The sequence below is a fragment of the Natator depressus genome, chromosome 13 (genome assembly GCF_965152275.1).
Source record: "Natator depressus isolate rNatDep1 chromosome 13, rNatDep2.hap1, whole genome shotgun sequence".
In the NCBI taxonomy this organism is placed as follows: Eukaryota; Metazoa; Chordata; order Testudines; family Cheloniidae; genus Natator; species Natator depressus.
In genome coordinates this window covers 25,163,693-25,180,414 of record NC_134246.1, presented here as the reverse complement: position 1 = coordinate 25,180,414, position 16,722 = coordinate 25,163,693, and the positions used below count along the sequence as shown (strand labels likewise).

The 16,722-nt window shown below is 48.2% G+C and overlaps 2 protein-coding genes across 7 annotated transcripts in view; both read right to left on the bottom strand.

Annotated features, from left to right (window-relative positions):
• DLGAP4 (DLG associated protein 4) overlaps positions 1-16,722 on the bottom strand; it is a 473,125-nt gene that overhangs the window by 453,727 nt on the left and 2,676 nt on the right. The gene's annotated exons all lie outside the window — the stretch shown is intronic.
• EPB41L1 (erythrocyte membrane protein band 4.1 like 1) overlaps positions 1,275-16,722 on the bottom strand; it is a 151,120-nt gene continuing 135,672 nt past the window's right edge. For 2 of the 6 annotated variants that reach the window (XM_074970254.1, XM_074970252.1), the window contains 8 exons: positions 15,495-15,893; positions 13,497-13,607; positions 12,369-12,449; positions 11,989-12,051; positions 10,377-10,472; positions 9,323-9,403; positions 7,554-7,670; positions 1,279-4,770 (listed from right to left, as the gene is read on the bottom strand). In XM_074970254.1, the coding sequence (XP_074826355.1) occupies positions 4,762-4,770; positions 7,554-7,670; positions 9,323-9,403; positions 10,377-10,472; positions 11,989-12,051; positions 12,369-12,449; positions 13,497-13,607; positions 15,495-15,893 (957 nt within the window). In that variant the 3' untranslated portion in view covers positions 1,279-4,761. Of the gene's footprint in view, positions 4,771-7,553; positions 7,671-9,322; positions 9,404-10,376; positions 10,473-11,988; positions 12,052-12,368; positions 12,450-13,496; positions 13,608-15,494; positions 15,894-16,722 lie in introns of all 6 variants that reach the window. The other 4 variants (XM_074970255.1, XM_074970256.1, XM_074970253.1 and 1 more) reach the window with 3 other exon arrangements.

Genomic DNA, 16,722 nt, shown 5'->3' with positions numbered 1-16,722 from the left:
AACAACTGGACGGGCTGCATGCACACCGAGGGTGGACTCAACATGTCCACTCACTTGAAGAACTACCTTGAACAAAGACTGTAGCTTGTAAAGTTAGATCTGAGCCATTAGAAAGCAAATTTTAACTTTTGTTTGCTTGTTAGCCTCGTACTGGTCTGGGTTGGATTCCAAAACGTCATATCCACACAGCATTAAAAATACACCCTGATCATGAAACATCTCCAAAATAATGTTTCAACATAAATATTGTTAATAATTGCATGTCATTGACTTGACTAATAGAAATCCACTTGTGGCTTTCTGTCATGCCATCCATCTTAGTCCAGGGAAGAAACAAAGACAAAACTTGTCCTTCTCCTACAAAGAAACTCTTCAGGGACAGGTTTCAGAGTAACAGCCGTGTTAGTCTGTATCCGCAAAAAGAAAAGGAGGACTCGTGGCATCTTAGAGACTAACAAATTTATTTGAGCATAAGCTTTCGTGAGCTACAGCTCACTTCATTGGATGCACCTTCCAGCCCACTCCTAATTCCCAAATGGATGGCAATTTTACCCATCTTGCTCTAAGTTTCGATCTACCTACTACATGCCATCCAACCTCTTGGTCCCAGCTTGCACCATCTCCAGGCTTGGATTCAGTTGGTACGCAATGGTTCAGTGTACTAGCACCTCTATTAAACTGCTACCTTATTCTCCAGAATTTCAGCTTTCAGAAAACTATTTTATTCCTTATGTAAGAAAGAAGGAGGTTCAAAGATCTACACAATTTACTGTATTGTCTCATTTTGGTGCCACAAGTGGTCGGTATTTGGTATTATAAGCTCACAGGCCCCCCTTCCAACCCAATCAAATAGGAGCCTGACCCAAGAAGCCTAAGAAAGCCCATGGACATATTCAAGCCACACCAAGGGGGAACCACCAGCCCAATGGAGCTCAGAGAGCACGCACCTTCATATTTTGAACATTGTAGAATGTAGTGTGAGCAGCATCTCATTCTGGTGACTTGTGTGGATGGAGCTTATTTTGTGTGTGAAGCTTGGAAGAAAATTAGGAACCCCACCCCATTTAACCTCTGCATTAAATAGACCCCTGAATTGTCCCCATTCTGCCCAGTCCTGTACCAAGATACGGAAGGTCCTGCTCTCACTCAGTGCTGCCCCCAGGCATACTTTCAACCTGTAAAGCACCTGGGTCTAGAGCTCCTCTTCTAATTCTCCACTGTCCAGATCAGAGAAAAGTCAGTTTCAGGCCACAAGCTGGTTGAGCATCAAACACATTTATTTCACTTTTATTGAATACAAGAACAGTGAGCACACACGCATACACCACCAAGCACTGAAAAAGAATATGATTGAAAGGGCCAAGGGGGAGAAGAGGAACAGGGGAAGAGGAAAGGGGAGTTAGTGAAGGAATGACAGAGCATTGCAGTTGGTTGGTAAGGTGCTTTTCAAATAAAAATCATGTTTATTATTATCATCACTCATGCAACTGCAGGCAAGTTTTGAAATGAATTTGCAGATTTAGGGACAAACAGGCACTCATGTCTCCCACCCACTTCAATGGAAAGGCCCCCAGAAAAAAGAAAAATAGTGATCAACTATCTGAAATGTCAGCGACAGTGATGAAGAAGGTGGGAGGAAGCCAAGGCCTTAGAGTGATGTACGGCTTCAACACCATCACAAACAATATAGATATATAACAAATATATAAAGAAAAAGCTTGAGTCTATTGCTCACCTGGCAAGGTGTGGATTATATATATCTATAAAACCCACATCTTGCCAGGTGAGCAAAAGACTCATGCTCTCCCCCCCCACCCCCATGGTCACTCACTGTGAGGAATCCAGAGAAATGGGTCCACTGTTTTTTAGCTTTGAACCTGCAGGGTCTGTTTCTAATCTCGCTTCCACTGATTTTGCAGCAGTGCAACTCCACTGTTGTTAATGGAATGACTCCAGATTTTACACTAGCATGAGCGAGATCAGAATCAGTTTCAAAGTAGCCTCCAATTCAATTTCAATGGCATCAAGTTTCTACCAGGTTTATTTTTTTGTTTGAAATTCAAAATGTGTCAAACAGTGTGATGCATGGGGGGATTTACTCCCTCTGATAGCAGAACAGACAGGCTCACTGCCGTACACAGCTCTTGGGAACAGGTCCTCTGAGTTGGGCTTTTCGTCGTGAAAGCATATGTGTTTTTTACAGCTGACTTGAGTATGTTTAAAAAAAAAAAAAGACTTTGTGTAATTGCTGACACTCCTTTTGGTTTTGGTGGGTGTTGTCCCTAAAGCAGCAGCAGGTTATGGGTGGCTGTGAACCTTCAGGTAGAATCCAGGGAGAACACCACACATTTGGATTCATCAGAAGCCTGAAATGACCCTCACTGGCACTAGCACATGAATGAGTGCTATTGTCAGGGAACCAGTGCTCATCCCTTTAATGCTTACATGAGAAACCCATGTGCGAAAAGGAGAACAGACTTCATGGAGACACAATAGAAGACAACTGGAAAGACCAAGGCCCACCAGAGACTCAGGAGTCCCTGCTATGGTAGGAAATTGATCATATGGGGTATGCCCACTGGATTCTAAATATTCAAGTTGTCCATTTTCAGTAGGATTCCCAGATCTCATCATGGGGACTAGTTAGAGGTGCTTCCTCTCCAGGCATTAAGTGTACATGTGTGTGGGGGGAGGGGGGGCTGGGGGGTGTGGGTATAAAGACAAAGATGGTGCAATGTTTGTGGACCCTTATGTAGCTTCAGGAGCTAGTCACAATTCCATCTGGAAATCAGTTCATTTTCTTTTCTTTTTTTTTTTTTGGTTCTAAGTCTGCCCTAACTGCCTGTCTCACACAGCGCCTCAGGTCCCAGCCTCCACTCCAAAGGCAGCAGCAGAGGAAGACTTTATCTAAGTGCCAAGTTCTGTCCAGTTGTGGGGAAAGCAGCCTCTCTGCGTTCCTGCTGCCTTATCAGCATCTGCCCTCTAAGTTCTGGATAACTGGGCAATGCTATCCAGCCCTGTAAACCTGCTATTCCCTGCATGTTTGTCACATGGTATATTCCTCATCAACTGTCGGTGGACAGGAGTCAACCCTAAGCCAGAGTATCAGTGGACAGTACCATGGAGGAAATGGATGAGGGAGCTGCCATTCACCTATTCCCGCCAGGACAGCTGTTGCACCACCTACAGCCACCCTGGCAAAATGCAATCATACAGCTTCCTGTGGAGAGGTACTTGCTTACCTCAAACATTTCACTTCAAAAGCTCTCGAGCTGGGGCTGAGGTTCAGAAATGAAGCTAACACAAGTGACTAGACCAGTGGGGGGGATCACTGTATGGATCCCTAACTCAGCCCAGGTGCCTGGTTTTCAAGAACCTGCTGACAAGTGTGATATGATACCTCTGCTGCTGCTAGGGCTCCAGATCTGAGGAGTCAAAGACTCCTAGATGCTGGAAGCCTGGGAATCAAACAGTCTAACCTCGAGGCTCCAAACAACCTCAACATCTTTGGATTTGGGGAATGGGGAGACATTTCTGTCTGGCACATTTTGGTAATGGTAAATGGATGCAGTCCATTCCTTCTTTCCCAGTCCCCCACCCCTCCAGGTTGCTGAGCACTCCCTTACCACCAACCAACCAATTACAAACACCATACACTGTGTCACTACACCAACCCCTCCTGCCGCAGTGCATCAACTCCGTGGCAAACATCCCATTCCACCCTCTGAAAGAGCAGCAGCTAATGAAATGTTCCCTGTTCTCTTCTTGTGGGATATCAGTGTGAGCTAAGATTCTCATAGTATATCAACCACAGTCAACCAAACAATTATAATTTAAAAATGTTATCAGCAAACTTACCAGCACGGTTTAATTAGTTTAATATCGTTTCCCACCCGCCACTCCACACCCCCAGTTATATATAATATACATAACTTAAAAGCACATTCATATGAAACCCCTACAGACTGCATTTTTATAAATGAGAAACAATATACATATAGTTTTATTTTAAATGAGATCTGTTCTTAATTACCTTCAGCAGAACAAGAGACCGGACAAGTGGAGAGAGGAAAGAGAAGGAAGGACAAGTGGGTGGGTAAGAACAGAATCAAAAAATGATGTAACAGAACTAGCATGGAATGGGGAAGAGGGTTGATCACCACACATCCTGAAGCAGAAAATAATTACAAAGTAATCAAACAATTCAATGGTTCTCTCTCTTCTTTCCTTAGGTGGTGAATAGTTTTGCATCTGCTTGTGGGTTGTTGGAGTTTTTTTGTTTGCTGCTTTGTTGCAAAGCACGTTTCCTTTCCATTCAGTGTGCAACAAATGAACCCATGAGTTGTGTGTCCTTTAAATGTAACATGCAAAATGGCGGTTTATTGTATGTTAATAATATTATTATTATCATGATTTGTTGTTTGTTTTTCTGATAAATCCAGTCAATTCTTCAATTTGTCTGCAAAGACTAAAGTAGGCGGTTGGTTTTGTGTGTTATTGTTGATGTTGCTGTTTGCAATTCACCTCCAGCATATAGCAGCAGTGCAAGGATGCATTTTGTTTCCTGTATATATATATATATAATATATATATATATATATTATATATTTGCTATTCCTTTTTTAAAAAATGTTGTCTCTCGCCATTAATGTTGCAGCCAGGACGTCTAGGTCTCATTGAGGAATCCAGCAGGAAGGCCCCTTCTTCATTGTTCTCCAAGTTGGGTTTGAATAGAGATGCCAACTTCTGTAAACACGGCAGTCAAGATTCCTGCACAGGGCAGATGGAAATGATTGTTCATGGAGCATTTCCTTTCTCATTTGGTTAATATTATTTATTGGTTTATAAAGAGCTTTTTGCTTGTATTAAGGCACCAGACAATCAAGCTGCAAACACAAGGGGATATATTCTACTCTCGTTACGCTGGTGCAATGCAACTGATTTAAATGCTGTTGCACTGTTTTAAGGGTCCAATCCTGCAAGGCTCTCTCATTGAAGTCACTGGTAGAGTCCCCATTACTTGAAGTCATTACATAAAGACTGGATATCTTTCTAGAAGGTGTACTAATTACTGGGTGGGTTCTCTGGTATTGTGTGTTACGCAGGATCAAATGATCATAGTCTTCAGCCTTATAATCTATTAAAGTAATTGGAATTGATGGCAAACTGCACCTTGCAGGATTGGGCCATGACTAAGGCTACATTTTAGTCATGGGTATTTTTAGTAAAAGTCATGGACAGGACATGGACAGTAAACAAAAATTCACCGCCTGTGACCCATCCACGAGTTGTATTTTATACCCTTGACTAAATTGAGGGGAAGGGGGGGGAGGGAGCTGGAACGGCCTGGGGGCACTGCGGGTGCTCAGAGAGGGGGTAGCCCAGGGGGTACCCTGGGTGTGGCCCAGGACCCCCGCTGGTGCTGGGGAAAGGGGAGGTTGGCGGGGCTGGCAGGCTCCCTACCTGGCTCTGCACCTCCCCAGAAGCGGTAGCATCCCTCAGCTCCTAGACAAAGGTGTGGCCAGGCATCTCTTCACGCTGCCTCCACCCCAAGCGCCGGCTCCGCATCTCCCATTGGCTGGGAACTGCGGCCAATGGGAGCTGCGGGGGTGGTGCCTGCAGGTGGAGGCAGGGCGCAGAGTCCCCTAGCCGTGCCACGCTTCCACCTAGGAGTGGAGGGATGTCGCTGTTTCCAGGGTACCCCGGAGGTAAACGCCACCCAGAGCCCTCACCCCCTCCTGTGCCCCAAAACCCTCCCATGCCCAAACTCCTGCTGCTGCTGTGGGCGGGGGGCACAGTAGCCTGAGAATGCCCCAGCAGCAGGCAGTGCAACTGGCCCAGGGGCTTCCTGAGCTGCTCAGGCGGCCCCCGGGCCAGGTGCACTGGCCGCTGCAGAAGTCACGGAGGTCATGGAAAGTCACAGAATCTGTGACTTCCGTGCCCTCCATGACAAACTCGCAGCCTTAGCCATGACTGAGGAGATTTTAGCCCCACATTTTACTGCAGTGACCAAGCTTTCACAGTCTTCCTTTATTTTAGACTCCCATTTGCCTTTCTTTATTGTCGATATAATGGTGATGCATCCCCTTGCTGTTTTTCCCTTGTTTGAGGTCCCTGTGCTGCCTTATTAGCTCACTGTTGCTTTTTCCTCATTTATCTATTGTGATGAAAGCTTACGTGCTGCTTAGGTGCAAAAACAAACAAAACCCAAACACTTTAAACTTGACAGATCTTGTTTCCAGCTATCTGTGGTAACTGTGCCAATGTATCTGGACATCTGGCCAAATTCATCTGAGATACATGTCCTCTGAAGCTGACAGAGTCATATCAGGGTTGCATTTGGCCCAGTGTGTCTAAGTAAAATAGCGTCTGTTTCATTTTATGAGCTCAGGATGCCTGTTTAATGGATGACTAAACACAGGAAATGGGATACTAATAATATCCATTTTTCAAAATTCCAACCTCCAGCCCTGAAATTTAAAGCAAGACTATCTAGATCAATCAGAAATAGAAAGAAAAACAAAAAGCAGAGCCATGTTTTCAAGAGGGCTCCAGAAACGCCTGGAGTTTGTGAGAGTGCACTGGGTCTGCGCATGCAAAATACATGCTTTGGCACTGGCACATGGACATTTACAAGGAGGCAACTGGTGAACCTAGTGCTGGTGAGTGGTAGCAGGCTAGCAGAATCTGAAGACTGAAGTCCTCACTTTAGCCACAGAACAGGCACTTGCAATGCAGCGCTCAGTCAACCTCTGCTGAGACAGACAACAAGGAGGACAATGGTAGTGGTGGATTTGGTGATGTGGTCACAGCAATCAGATGGTAAAAGCTCTCTGGGTCATTCCCAGCCCTCTGGACAGGACCATCCAGTCTCCTGGAGCATACACAGTTATCCCTCTCCAGTTGCAAATGTGGGTTCTTAGAATGTGCAAATGGGCTCAGTCACAAACATGGCCATTTTTGGAAGCCCTTTGCAAACCTGTCCCATAGTGTCTCAGGAGGAAGATGAGTGAAACACCACACACTGGGGAAACAATTAAGAGAACTGACAGAGGGTTCCTAGGAAGGAAATCTGAGGCTATTTGGAAGTAAGGAGGGGCTGTGCAAGAAATAAACACTGGGCCCTGAGATATGTCCTTTGGAACAGTCATTGTGACAACCCTAGATAAAGAACACTGAGCACATGGTGCTGCCCACAGAACTGCTTTGCAAGTAGCCAGGTAATTGGGCAGCAAAGCAGTCCCCATAGCACATCTCAGAGGCTGCTCTAGGAGCAGCCTTTTAAAAAATTGTTCATGGCTCTGATCTACACTATTTCCTACTGTAACTACAATATGAGAGAGGCTCTGCCTGTATCATCACCTAGACATCATAGCTGTGAGGGGTTCCCTGCCTGCATTGTTGTCAATGAATTACATCTGTGAAGGACTCCCTGCTTGTACCATTTATCAATACTAGTATATTGCACCTATGGAGGATGCCCTGCCTGCACTGTAACCTATATATATATTGTACCCGTGAGAGAGGCTCTACCTTGTAACTTCTATACATACCTGCGGTTTCTTGTCTCTTTCCTCTGGAGATGGTTCTGTTTCTCTATATACCACAGCTTTGGTTACCAGCATGTCAGGGTGCTGTAGTTTTGCCTCTTTGATTGCCAAAGCTAATGCCTGTAAACCAGAACAATGTCAGAGTATTTACCACAATGTCAGTTAAATCTTTTGTTAATAGCCAAGATTAGCATTGCTTCTGGAGCAAGCCACAAGGATGTCAGAAAATGGGCCCAGGGCATGTGAAACTACTCATGGCTAAGGTTGAGCACGTAAGCAACTGGGTTTGGATTGAATTCTCAAGAAGTTTAACCATCCCTGCAAACCCAAAGAGAGAGATTCAAAGCTGAATCTCTGGGTAATGACCTGACAGTACAACTTGCCTACTAGCTGACCAAGGATTTGTAAAATCCTAGGATGTCCTATTCATCATTCTTTGCTGGACTTATTTTCTGTAGAATCATAGTGAATAGAAGGGACCAAGGGTCATCTAGTCTAACTCTCTGCCAAGATGCAGGATTTGTTGTGTCTAAACCATCCAAGACAGACGGCTACCCAGCCCCCTTTTGAAAACCTCCAGTGAAAGAGCTTCCACAACCTCCCCAGACAGTCTGTTCCATTGTCCTCCTGTTCTTACAGTTAGGAAGGTTTTCCTGAGATTTAATCTAAGTCTGCTACGCTGTAGTTTGAACCCATTGCCCCTTGTCCTGCTCTCTGTGGTAAGAAAAAACAACTTTTCTCTACCTTTTTTATGGCAGCCTTTCAAGTATTTGAATCATAGAATATCAGGGTTGGAAGGGACCTCAGGAGGTCATCTAGTCCAACCCCCTGCTCAAAGCAGGACCAATCCCCAATTTTTGCCCCAGATCCCTAAATGGCCCCCTCAAGGATTGAACTCACAACCCTGGGTTTAGCAGGCCAATGCTCAAACCACTAAGAGTGTCTACAGTGCAGCCGCAGGTATGCTTTATAGCTTGTGTAGACATACCCCTGCTAGCTGTACTCTAGCTAGCTTGCTAAACACAGCAGCGAGGATGCGGAGGCGCAGGCCCAACTGATCCCCCTGGATATGTACTTGCTTGTACAACCAGCACTGAAGCCCATGCGGTCACATCCTCACTGCTATATTCAGTGAGCTAGCTAGAGTACAGCTAGGGCAGGTACCATTCGCACCCGCGGCTGCAGTGTGGACGTACCCTTTGAGGATTCCACAGTCTGGCTCCTGGTTTGAATTTAATCCTTGTTTTGGATTTCTTTTCTATTGTGCTTGTCTTATGTGTTCAATCCACTCCCTCCTTTTGTGGTTAGAGTCTATTCTCAATTACAGCTATGCCACCCCAGCGGCCAGCCTCTGTTCACTGTCCAAACAGCTAGCTACACCCGAGAAGAGCAAGCATGTGCCGTTTCCTCGTTACTAAAAGCAACACTGGTGGGAGGCTCTAGACTGGAAGATGCTACTGGTCAGCATAAATCAAACGACCATGTTGTTTTGATTGTAGGCCCAAATGGGTAGCCCTTTCACGTCACTTGCTCAGGGCACAGATAGGCTTTGCTGTGAGTGCAGAGTTTGCTGTACCCATATAGCACCTCCACCCCAGTTGATCCCCTCTTCCACACCCTGGAGAGAATGATCCATTCAGGGAAGCAAGCACTGCCCAGTGGTAGCTGGGCTGTGGATGGACCCGCTTTCACAGCAGAGTAGGAAACAAGTGCAGGAAAGAGTCACTGTTGAAGGCCCTAACAGAATGGCCTCCCACAGGTTTCCCTCCTACCTGGTCTTGATCCACATCTTCATCTCCCGTAATAATGATCCGCTTCTCTATTCTGGTCTCTGCAAACCCTCCTTTCACAGTCTGGAATGGAAAAGAGGGCAGGATGAGTCCACAGAGTGGATGATTCTCACGCACTAGACAGGTGGCTGCCTTGGAGGCTGCTCAAGCTTCAGCTCGTGGAGAACAGAGCAGTCTAATTGCTTTGTGGGGCGGGCCAAAGGGAACATATTGCGCCAGTGCTCCACAGACTGCTCTGGCTTCCTGTTCACTTGGGGATGCAGTTCAAGGTGCTGAAGTTGATCCTTAAAGCCCTACATGGTTTGGGTCCTACATTAGCTGCTGAATTTGAGATTCCACCTCTTCCTGTGTGTCACCCCAAGAGCTGAGATCAGCTGATGTGTTTTTGGGCACCTGTGTGGGTGGCTCTCCCTGGAGGGCTCTTGGGTTTGGAAACGACTCTCTTCATTGGTTTGGCATTAGGTGTGGTGGGTGGGATTTTCAAAAGTGCTCAGCACCAACCTAACTCTGCTCCGAATTAAATCAGGGGGAGCTGGGGCAATGCTGAGCACTTTAGAAATCCAACCTGACTCAGAACATTTCTCTCTGCCTCGCTGGCAAAATCCCCCCCTTTCCTAGTAGATCTGATTTGGTACTGGTGTGTATAAATATATGACACGCGCACTGCGAACTGCCTGTACTCCTGAAATGTAGGACACAGCCAAAAATGGCAGAAACACATTGGCCCAAATTCCACCCCCCACCCATGCTACTGGCCCCAGTGAAGCTGAACCCACTTATACCAGGGCTGAATGTGCCCCATTTACTTTAAATGGTAAAGGACTCTTGCATGCTCAGTTGCTATGTAAATGGCGTCAGTCCTGGGCCACTGTGGGATGCCGCATTTGTTGTTTCCAATTAGTGTACATTACAATCTGGTGCACAAGTCCTTCCTCTCCCAATGGAAGCTGTTTTCTTTAGGAACCCACAGCCTGCCCCCGAGGTGTTATGTTTCGGCGATGTCCCACTCCTGACTTTGTGCCTTTGTCATTCTTACCTTGGTAACGTGGGTAGTGGTGGAGGTGGAGAGGGTTTCTGCAGTGGCACCAAATATGCTGGTTAGAACTTCCTTCCCAGCAGAGCTGCTGGAGATCTACAGAACACGCAAGGAACATCTGTCATCAGGACCAATGGAGCCCTTGTCAGTAACGCCACTTCCCCTAGTGCTATAAGTGTGGGGCCTGCGAGGATGCCAGAATGCTTACATCCTCACGGTTCCCAGGACAGATCATTCAAACCTCCCTATTCTTTCTTCATTCCTTTTCTCTCTTGCACTGTCTTCCAGACCTGCTCCTAGGTTGGCTTTGTGCTATGGCTTGGATCACCCACCACCACGGCCTTTCTGCTTCTCATGGTCCTTCCACAAGGAGAGAGTGCAACCAGAGGGAGAGCTGTGCTAGCAGGGGCTGGCTGAGTCCAGCCCTGCCCTTCCTGAATGAGACTGGGAGCCAGCCCATGATGGGAGAGTAAGATAAAAAAGGAGTGGAGAGAGAGAAGTGGGACTCAGAGAGCCAAGGCTATTACTCAGCCTGTCAGCCTGTGAATAGCTGCTTGGCTGCCAAAGTAACTGTGTACCCTGCAGAGGGGTGAAGAGTTTGCAAGGCAAGAGAGGCTTACAACCGGTCTAAGCATTTTTGTGGGGACAGGCTGTCATCTCCAGAGCAACCACAACAGCTGATGGAGCAGCAGAGAGGGCCCTTCCCAATGAGGAACACAATTCCATTCTATTGCATTTCTTTGGGGTCCTTTGTTTTACATCCAACTCCAAACAAAGAAGAATTAAGGACAGATACGATTTTCCTCTCAGTGTATGGCCGGGATGCGCGTACCCCCTTCTCTGCTGCAGGCAGCCCAAGTGTCTGTGATTCTTTGGGACGTAGGCCCTGCTAAGTGACCGACCTGGAACAGGGGGCGGCATTGGGGCAGGCTTCACCCTGCCTAGCAGTAATCAAAGGGGGAAAGCATTAAAAAAGAATGTGCTGCTCTAAGGGCCTGATCCTGCAGGTTGCTGAGTGCGCCCTGCAAATTGCTGACCATGGACATCGATGGAAGCCGACTATCACCCCACAGGGTTGAGCCCAAGAAGAGGGATCTGCAGCTGGTACATGACATTGACCTCTTATGGCTCCAAGTCCTTAGTGATATTGGACCAATCCCTGCATGCTGCTGCTCAAGCAGAGCTCCCCTGGAGTCAATGAGACCTTTGCCTGAATGAGGAGTTAGCTCAGGGAGCTCTCCGGTCCCAATCTGTGTTTAATGTGTGCTTGTTCTGGACAGTAGAGAGTCACCAAGCGGAAGATTCCTGGCCCTGCCTTGCCCTGCATTCCTTAGGCAAGTGGGATGGCCAGCCTGTCCTCCCCTCCTGCTCCACAGAAATCTCTCAGCCCAAGGAGCTGGTGCTCTCCGTCCGCATGCTAGAGGAGGGTGTCTGCGCCCAGGAAAAGATAATGCAGCAGGTGCATGAGCCACCAACTGAGGACAGCCTAAACCCTGAGCCAAGGGCCAGCTCCAAGGGGTGGCATTTCACAGCCAGACAGCATCCCTGCAGCACCCCCAGGGCCTCTGTCCAGCACAGAAACCTGGGAAGTGGAAGCACCTTCTCAACTCACCGGAGATATGGAGCGAAGTTCAGTAGCGGGGCTCATTCCTTTCCCAGGCTTGGTACTGTGATCCTGGAGGAACGACATTACACTGGAGCATTGGCATGGACAAAAGCAGGACAAACAGCTGGGAGGGGAGCATCAGAGACACGGCAGGTCTGTAGGCCTCTCCCTTCATTTGCTGGCATCTTCAAATGGCCAGGGACAAAGCACCCTTCCGTCCCTGTCCCCAATGGAACAGCGTCCCCCGCCAAGTCCCTCACCCAGCTCAGGGCCGCTCCCTCTCACCCAGCACCCAGGGATCAATCAATGAGGAAGGACACAATTAGATGCCACCACCTGGGGACCCCAGGAGAAGACAGCCTGGCTCTGCAGAGCCACATGCTTACTGAGGTCACTGATATGCTTTCTGTGGTGACGATGTGGGACGTGGCTGTTGTCTCTTTTCCACCCGTGGTGCCTCTGTCAACCTGCCAAGGGAAGGGGAGACCCGGTGAGTCTGTGAGGATACACGGGGAGTTAGCCAGCTGGAAAGGAGCGCTTGGTCTGCTTTGTCTGCACTTGCTGACAAAACGTTAGTGCCACGGAGCAGTGATGCACTCGGGGTAGGAAAGCCGTAGACAGGTCTTGAAGCCACAGATGTGCAGTAACTAGTCTGGTGCGATGTGTTTAATGAACAGGAATGCAAACCACAGGTCTCTGTTATATGCCCCCCACCCAGGCAGCCTCCTGGGGTAGGGCACAGCAGCCAGAGAACAATGCACAGCAATGCTGCACACCAATTTAGGAGAGGACGTGAATCCTATATTCAAGTGATGCATGCGGACGGGGGTGCGTGTGCGAGAAAAGTGCTGTGGGTTCTTTAACAGCCAGGAGTGGGATGGGGCCTTGATTTGACGTCTCTAGATAAGAAGAGGGCTTGTCAGTCTTTGCTCCTTCTAGTCTGTGGTCTCTGCAGAGGAAGGCCTAGCATTTTAAAGGATGAAAAAGAAACCCTGCAAAACTGACCAGTACATTTTAAGCCTCACCTGATCTAAGGGTATGTCTACGCTACCGCGGCTAAACCATGGTGCTGCAGCTGGGTCCCTGTAGCACTGTAGCGTAGATGCTACATCAACAGAAGAGGTTGTTCCATTAGTGTAGTAAATCCACCTCTCCAAGAGGGGGTACCAAAGTCTAGCCATGTCTGTACCAGGGGTTAGGTTGACCTAACTACGTCCCACAGGGCATTTCACAGCCCTGAACAATGTAGCTAGGGTTTTAGGTGTAGATCTGGCCCCAGAAATGAATCCCATTTGTGTGGCCAGGGGTCTCCAACCCCCAAGGGGTGAGAGGAAGAACCCGCATGGTTTGCTTTTATTTCCCCCGCAGTCTGTGGATTTTGCAGGGGATTTTGCAAACTCCAGAATGAGGCTCCATAGAAAGCACGGTGGTGCAAAGCTGCTGGCTCTCACACTTTTTGAATGGCAGTGCCGTGCCGCGGAGTAAACCTCAGCAAGTGCAAAGGAGCAAGTCACCTGTGTTGTTTCCACCGTGGTGACTCTGTGGTGCACGGAGACCTCTGGTTCCGCCTTCTTTGTGCCAGCCACCGAGCTGACAGTCGCAGCCTCTGGTTTCAGAATGGATGACTGCAGAGGGAACACAGCAAGTCAGCAACAGACTGCGTGAAACTGGTTTCTGGAGTTCCGTTAAAAATGCAACAGCATCTTAGTATGTACTGACCTGCTCCTCTTTCCCTAAGCTGCATACGTTACTGCCCCCCTCCTGCAGTCCATGGACCACAGGGACACTTGCTGGGAAGAGCTGTGGGTGCTAGGAGGCCTGCATTGCATTTGCAAGGTCACGCTCTTGGATAGCTGTAGGCCTCTTTACACTGAGAAACAAACAGCACAGACCAGCATCGCCCATAACGCACCCAGGCACTGTGCAGGCTTCCCCACACAACTAGCCAGTGCAGCCCCAATTCAGGGCTGACGCTCCTGCAGCAGGCCTTCTCCTGAGCAGGCTTCAAACAGCCACTTGAGATTGGAATGAGACCCAACAAACTCATTGCACTGGTGGCCTAGGGAAGATTTGTAATGATGGATTAGGTTCACCCATGTGGGTGCGTGGAGCCAGCCTGACCCTCAGGGATGCAGGGTAGAGGAGGACTAACTCTGAGGGGCAGAGACATGTGGCCACCACCTGCCCATCCAGCTGGAACCCTGCTAGTGAAGGTTGCTCAGGGGATGTGCTGATCTAGCACTCACTCATTTGCCCTGGCCATGCCCCTTCCCTCACTTTATGGGCTGTGCTGGTCTCTGCAGCCATCCTGGCAGAGGGGAGGTTGCAGCCACTTCCCCACCTCTGCCGGCTGTATCCCGGTGCAGTACTGGGGCGAATTCGAGGCCCAGGTCTCCAGGATGTATTCTTCCCACGGCACCCATGTTTAGAGGATACTCTCTGAGCACAGGCTTGAGCTCAAACACCCTCAGGATGCATGTGGGGATGCTGGTTAAATTTCTTGGCCTTGACCCTTCTTGAGTTTGGTCCTAACGTTTGGCTCTGCAGGGACCTGGTGTGAATTTCCTTGTGGGGAAGGGCTTGAGGGGGGCGCCACATGTCCATTACACACCAAATTGGAGCCTGGGCCTGGGTGGTGAAAAACAGCAACTCTATCAGGATGCTATTCTAGGGGGACGGGGCACTGGCCGAGGGGACAGACCTCCCCTGACTTGAAAGGCAGGGATTTTGGTTCTCTGGATATCAGTGCCAATCTGCACAGAGTAAAATGTACAACTCTGCGGAAGACAGGAGGGACTTGGGAACACTGAAGGCCGGAAGACACAATCCATGGTAAGGAATTGAGGACTTGGACCCAGTTTCAGAAGTGCAGAGAGCACAGTGCTTCATTCACTGCGGTTCCAGCTCTGCCCTGTTCTCTTTGGCATTTGGACACTTTTCATTTCTCCAGCAACTCCATGTGCAGTTTGTTTAGCCTGATCATATTATAACTATTCCCCTCACAGGAATAATCACAGACCTTTTTGCCATGTCCCACCAGCCCTTATGTAAGTTGCTCATCCCCTTTATGACCACAGGTTAGTTGGCAGTACATGTTACTTCAACACGCAGGCTATTTGTTAAATTCATGCAACACACAGGAACAGAGATTTGGGTTAAGAGAAACACACCACTCACCCATGCATGCTGCTACAGTACAGGCATGGGGTAGCCAGCCAAACATGGTGAGTTAAGATGATGACGGCTTTTTCGGTTAGGATATGCATGGATACACTTACACGATATAATCATGCACCTGGAGGAGTCGAAAACAGCCATGCAAAACAGAGACAACATTCATTTGGGGAAAACAAAGACACTCCAGAGGATCTCTGGGTTGTCTGAAAGCTGGCATGCTCTTCCAAACAGATGCAAGGGGCATGCTGGTCAAGCAATACCAGATGCCAAGACAGATAACTCTGTGAGATGACGAAACTGAAACACAAGTCTTGGGGCATGGCTCCCCATTGTACCTCAAAGTGGGACACTTCTGGGATATGGTGGGAGCCCTGCTCCCCTTCCTTGGCATCTTCTTCTTGGCCAGGAGCTGCTTTGTCAGCATCCTGGGAGGAAATCACACCTTCAGCTTCCCTCTCACTCATGTCTTTATCAAGCTCAGGCAGACTTCTGGAGAAGTCTTCAAAGGCTGTGCCATGGAAGTCGCCGATCATAGTGAAGTCCACCTCGGCTTCCAGGCTGGAGGTCGAGCTGACCGTGATGCTCGAGCATTTTCGCTCGATGGCCAGGTGGTTGTCCTTCAGAAAGACTGAATCCCTCTCCTGGTCTTGCTCCTCATCCCCAGTGTCGCTCTCAGGAGCCCTGTGCCGAGGTGGCTTCGCTTTCTCCTCTGCTCCCTCCTTTGCTCCCGCTCTCTGAATGAGACACAATGGCGGAGAGAGGCTAAGACTGTAAATACCGAAGGGCAGGCTAGAGCCAGCTAAGCCAACAGGAGAGAGGGAGGAGGCGGCTGGGGAAATGTCACAGAGGAGGATTCAAACACAACTCAAGCATGAAAACTGAAACGTTTGACAGCAGCAACTTTGCAGGGGGAATTTATTTGGTCTGATTTGCAGAGAGGAATTAGAAAAGAAATAATAATAATAAAAAAAAAGAAAAACAGTCCCAAAGAAATTCTCAGGCATGTTGTTGAGCCTGATGGAAGCAGATATGTACAAAACAACAGGTATGTTAAGAGACATTTATAAACGGCTCAGACTGCAATTGTGTGTCAGTAAGTTTGGCACCAAAACAAACACGGAAGGGAAAGGGGGAGAGGATAAGAGTTTTGAATGAAAGAAAAGAAAAAAGCTCCATCAGCTGCATGTATTCAAGGAGAAGTGAAGGGGCTTGTCAATTTCACTGAGATCACCCCATAAGAGTTTTACACTCACTGTGTTGGAGCATCACTCTAGGTTTTTATTAATCAGATGTATGGGAGGAATGGTCAATGTTCACCCATGGAGGCCCTGTGAATGGGACAGGGCAGGGCATCACCCTGCAGGGGATCCTGCTGGAAGCTGAACAGAGCACTTGTGTGAGAACGAGCCCGGACTCTGTATTGCTTCTCAAAAGCTTGCTGCACAACCGGAGTGGACCCATTCAAGTTTAATCAGCTGCGTGTTTAATCAGTGTAATTGACAATGGGATCAGAGCAAAGAGACAGCCTTCCTCTGCTGGCTCCTCTCGAATGACATACATACC